Raw genomic sequence first — 6000 nt, 5'->3', positions numbered from 1 at the left:
ATAAATAATTGACTTTCTTTTCCAGCACAGAAATAATGTTAGACATTTATAATTCGATTCTTTGACTTTGTCTCTTTTTTTGTATTTATTTCAGTAACCTGAAGATATCCATTTGTTTTATCACTTACGTTCTAAATGCTTTTCCTATTGTAAATTTTGTTTGGTCGAATATGATATGAATTTATTTTCTCACTTTCATTCCTATTATAAGTGACGTTCTCGTACGATCTTAAAACATTTACCAAATCAATTTAACATTCTATAAAACGCAGTATGAAATAGAGTCATTCATGTTTCTGAGCTATGATAGAGAAATTTCTCTTACAGCTACTGCGGTAAAGTGACGTATCGATGACACCTTGTGATTGCAGATCGTGAGTACTGGTATGAGGCAGCGCGGGCAGCGATAAGACGTCGACTTCAAGACAGTAGAGGTCCTCATCCACGTGCTAAGAACGTCATCCTAGTGGTCGGAGATGGCATGGGTGTTGCTACCGTGACAGCGTCAAGGATCCTTCGCGGACAACGCCTAGGACACCAGGGCGAGGAATATGAAATGGCATGGGATAAATTTCCAGCAGTAGCCTTAGCAAAAGTAAGTTCTGCATTTCTTTCGTTTTTGAAAGCTCTTACAATGATCTATGGGTTAATATCGTAATTTCCCAATTGGTGTGCTCCGATGGACGAATTTAACTTTATATTGAGGTCATTTCTTTGACCACATGTTGACCGAATGGCTTAATTGAAACTCTATGGATTATAGAGAATAAACGCCCAATTTCCTGACGACACAATGTCAGTCGAGGTATTTAAAATGTGTCTTCTTTAAACGTAAAATGTTGACGGTCTTTAGTGAACCAGATCCTCCGACGCTCGAATATTTCCACTGTCATACTGTGTTCGGAGGCAATTGCCCACAGAGCTTTTCTAAATTTACTTACAGTAGGTCTTATGTTATTAATACGTGAAACAAAATATTTATCATTACTTCTGCTTGTATAACTTGATTTTTCATGTGCATCCATCGAGTTTATTCCTACATTCAGCTTTATTTCCTCATACCGAGTATCCCTCTAACGTTGTTTCAACCTGTTTTTACCAGCAGCTATTATCCTCGCTCCTTTTATTTTGGTTACTTAATGTTTATGAATCAGTTATTCGGAGTCCATCCAGATATCACCAAGGTACAGCAAGTAAACCATGAAACAGAACGGTAAAGGACTTCATACACTAGGAAATTCATAAAAATAACATCTTAATGTTTCATCTGAAATAGCACATATTCCTTCACCTGTATACAGGTTTTCATGCAAAAATATAAAGTAATTTCTTTTTAGATATTTGCGTTTAAGTAAAATGATGCATGCTTCAGGGAGCTTGGAGTGGGCGTGGCCTCTGAGACAACATTTCATTGAAGTTTCCAGACTTTTCAAGTTCTTGCTGCGTTATTTACTTGTGTTGTCAATGAATAATTATAAGAGTATAGTGCGTCGCTGTTCGGGCAAAAGGTTATATTTCAGAATATTCTTCCTATCCATTATTTTTCTTAAGATATGTCATGCCTCTCAGCCACACATGGATTTGCAGTCCATCAGAACAATTCTTCGTTTCGTTCAATTTCGTATGCTACCGTGTAAAGAAAAATGAAAGGCACATTATACAGTAGGAGTGCGTAAATAAGTCATGCAAATATACATTCCTAGCGTGCGGTACGGTAAGGTTCATTTTCCTTTATACGTAAGCAAGGGAAAATGAACACAACGATTATTGTTCTGACGGACTAAATATCCATATGTGGCTGAGAGGCGTGACCAGTCTTAAGGAAAATAATGGATGGGAGGAGCATTGTGTGTTATAACCTTTTTTCCGAACAGCGACGAGTTATTCTTTGACCTCATTATATACATTTGGAAGAGAGATTGTTCATCAAATATATATTGTAATATTCTTTCTTTTGCCAACAACTTCAGCACCATGTTTATCATTGCATGAAGTTCTATCAGCATCAGATTTTTGTATAGTCTGTGAGAAGTGGCAAAGAAAGGTATTCTTTGAGACGGATTGCAGGAAACTATCACAAACAGGATGTAAATAAAACAACTAATTCACGGGAAGGAGAAATTCCATAGAGTGCTACAGGCAAACATTTTAAAATTGATTATGACTTTGAAATTATGTAACTACGTCTACGGGTGGAAACAGTATTGTATATCGTATTAATGTTCTAAATATCTGTGCGAATATCATCAATGACAGGATGTGTTGTAAGTTATGGTATGGTGAGATTATGTTCGTTGAAAATTCAGTCATTGGCCTAAGCAGTGTCTTTACCAAAAAATGTAAAAACTGTGGCGGCAAAAATGAGTTCAGGAGTAGCAATTCAACTGGAAAAAATGTTTATAGATATAAATAGAAGAAATGTGTTGTATTTGCAAAGAGATATCTGGAGGTAGGTGCACATAATATGGAATAGTTTTGCGGGTTCACCTGTGAAGTAGACCACGTATATGTTAATTGAATTGAGTACCGAGGCGATGTTGAAACAAATAGATTCAAGGCGTGTGTGGCTCAGTGCCATATGTACCTGACGTAGAAGGCGGAATATCCATGTTGAAAAGACGAAGGCACAGGGCTTAAAAATGAAAAAAATATCGGGATAGAACTTGCTCTAGGAAAGAGTATTGGTGGTACAGGGAGACGAAAAATAATCTATTGTTGATAAACTGCAAGTGTAATACGGAAATGAAAAACGAGACAGTAAGAATAATCTGAAGAATATGAGAAAGGTGATGTGGGCTATTTACCACCATGAAGTAGTGTTGAAATGTAGAAGTATTGTAAGGAAAGGAATAGAATTAAGTAACTTAATAGACATATATTAAAAGATACTGTAATAGGCGTTGAATCATGGCTGAGAAATGACAATGGATGCAGAAATATTCCCACTGAACTGGAGTGTGTGTCGTATAAATAGGGTAGGAATGGTAGGATTGGGAGTTTTCATTCTGGTGAAAGAAGAATTAGTAAGTTACAAAAAAGTTAAAGATGACAGACATGAATTTCTAGATGTAAGGTTCATCTCTGAAGATAATAGGCAACGTGATGTCTTTAGTGTACAGGCCAGGAAATGGTAGCGCTGACGCTGATTCAGAATTATTTGATAAGATAATCAGCTATGTAGCAAACGATATGGAAAGGAATGTCAACTGGGAAGGAAGTGCGAACGACAGGAAACATAACCAAAAATGGCAAATACGTTAACAGGGGAAGGGCAGGTAACTCAGAAAGTGATAGAACCAACTGGGATGATGGTGATGATGCTTGTTGTTTAAAGGGGCCTAACATCTAAGATGCAGCCAACTAGAGGGAATAATATTCTGGACATGGCTCTGGCGAAACCAGATGAGCTCTATGCAGAAACCGAAGCAATATAAGTAGATGGCATTAATGATCACGAAACTGTGTATCTTGTAGTTAAAAATAAATGTGATAGAAAGGAAGGTCTTAAAATTTGGACTATACAGCAGTAACATATGGCTGATAAAACAGGCGTGATTGAGTTTTTATAAAATATGACAGGGGGAAAACAGTAAATAAAACTATAAACAGACTACGGGATGAGTTTAAACCAATTGTTGAAGAATGTGAAAACAGTTTTGCACATTTAAAGGTGGTAAGGAATGGTAAAGATCCACTAAATTATAACAGAGAACTAAAGAGTCTAAGAAGGAGGAGCAGGTTGGAAAGAAATAGAGTAAGAAATGGCTGAGGAAGTAAGGAGAAATAAAAATTACCTACAGGGAAATTGAATCTAGCAAAGAAGTCAGCTAAAGATAACATGATGGCAAGCATAATTGGCAGTGATACAAATTTTTATGAAAAATTGAAGAGTACGTATAGGTACTTTAAGGCAGAAACAGGTTGCAAGAAGGACATTCCAAGGATCATTAATGAATAAGGGGAGTGCGTACGCGAGGATCTTCAAAAGGCATAAGTATTTAGTCAGCAGTATGTAAAGATTGTTGGTTACAAGGATGATGCCCAGATAGAGGAGGTGGCTAATACTGATAAATATTAAAATAATTATATTTACAGTAAGATACAAAAGTTGGAAACTAGAAAAGCACCTGGAATTGACAAGGTTTCTGGGATGTACTAAAGACAATGGTTTAGGATATAGTGCCGTATCTAAAGTACTTATTTGATTATTGTTTGCATGAAGGAGATATACCAAATGAATGGAGAGCTGCTATAGTAGCCCATGTATATATATGTAAGTGTGAAAGACATAAAGCTGAAAATTTCAGGCCAGTCAGTTTGACATGCATGGCATGTATGCTTTGGGAAAGCATTCTTTCTGATCATATTAGACATGTTTGCGAAATTAATAACTGCTTCGAAAGAATTCAGTTCGTGTTTAGGAAAGGTTATTCCATTGAAGCTCAAATTGTAGGATTCCGCCTAAATGTAGCAGATATCCTGGATTCAGGAGGTTAAATTGACTGTATCGCAATTGACATATCTAAGGCATTTGTTAGGGTAGATCATGGGAGACTACAGGCAAAAGTGAGTGAAATTGTACTAGACAAAAGAGTGACTGAATGGGTGGCTCTGTTTCTAGAAAATAGAACTCAGGGAACTAGAGTAGGCGAATCTTTATCTGATCTGGTAATAATTAAGAGGGGGATTCCTCAAGGCAGTATTATTGGACCTTTATGTTTTCTTATGCATACATATGAGTAGAGAAGTTGAATCGGACATAAGGCTTTTTGCATATTTTCATTGAAGGGCCAATGTTACTAACTTGAGGGCCCTGAGAAGGGCCTCTAGGTGTGTTTCTTCTCCGTTTCCCTTGACCGATAGGTCGTATACGACAGTTTGGTCTCATCTTATTCTGATGTTGCTTACTTAGCACCACCCGGGGGCATGTGTAGTGTTATTTAAGGTTAAACCTATGGACATGAGCAACAAGCTGGCACGTACATCCTGGGATGCTGATTCTCAAATCCTGAGATCCACTGCCCTTGCACTTTCTTATTCCGTCGGTGGATATTGCTTCTCCACTTGGCTTAACAGTGCTCACACTGGATTAGTAGATATCCAGCTGAACCATTCAATACGTACCATTACAGGATGTATCCGACCAACTAACACACACTGGCTTCCCACCCGAAGCCACATACCACCTCCATCCCTAAGAAGATTACAGTCAATGCTTAACTTACGGAAGAAAATAGAAAAGAATCCTCACCTCCCTATTCATTCTGACATAGCACCTTCTACAGCTAAACGACTGAAATACAGACACCCTTCTTGGCGTACTGAAATGAATGTACAGGACACCTCCTTTAATGTATCGGACGCCTGGAAAGAGCAATGGCAACAGCAATCCTCGTTGCACATCATCGCATCATCGAGAACCCCTGCAAGTGCCCAGATGGCTTTTCTCTTCCCAGACGGCAGTGGAGGATGCTAAACCGAATTACGACCGGCCAAGGTAGATGTGGAGGAACTCTCTTCAAATGGGGATGGAAGACATCACCGCAATGTGACTGCGGAGAAGAGGTGCAGACAGTGGTTCACATTGCATTTAAGTGTCCTTTGCGTGCTTATAGAGGCTCTATAGAGGACTTACACTGTGTCTCAAGCAAACCTCTTCTCTGGCTATTAACGTTTGACAAGGAACTCCAGTTATGAACTTGAGATGGTAGCTGTACATATTGTATTCATCATACGCTAAATAAATGGGCTTTTTGCAGATGAGCTTATTCTATATAGGTTAATAAATAAGTTAAAAAATTGTGAGCAACTACAAAATGACCTCGATAATGTTGTGAGTTTGACCGTAGGCAATGGTATGATAATAAATTGGGTTAAAAGTCCAGTTGTGAATTTCAGAAATAGGAAAAGTCTTCTTAGTTTTAATGACTGCGTTGATAGGGTGAAAGTTTCTTTTGGGAATCACTGTAAGTACACAGGTGTTATAATAAAGAAAGATCC

General features: G+C 37.9%; 1 protein-coding gene across 1 annotated transcript in view; it reads left to right on the top strand.

Moving 5' to 3' along the window:
* The first annotated feature begins 375 nt into the window (after window positions 1–375).
* LOC136863590 (alkaline phosphatase, tissue-nonspecific isozyme) overlaps window positions 376–6000 on the top strand; it is a 208647-nt gene continuing 203022 nt past the window's right edge. Inside the window, exon 1 of the mRNA XM_067139970.2 lies at window positions 376–595. Coding sequence (XP_066996071.2) covers window positions 482–595 — 114 coding nt within the window. The 5' untranslated portion in view covers window positions 376–481. The remainder of the gene's footprint in view (window positions 596–6000) is intronic.

This window comes from Anabrus simplex, chromosome 1 (genome assembly GCF_040414725.1).
Source record: "Anabrus simplex isolate iqAnaSimp1 chromosome 1, ASM4041472v1, whole genome shotgun sequence".
NCBI lineage: Eukaryota > Metazoa > Arthropoda > Insecta > Orthoptera > Tettigoniidae > Anabrus > Anabrus simplex.
This window is presented reverse-complemented; position numbering and strand designations above follow the sequence as displayed.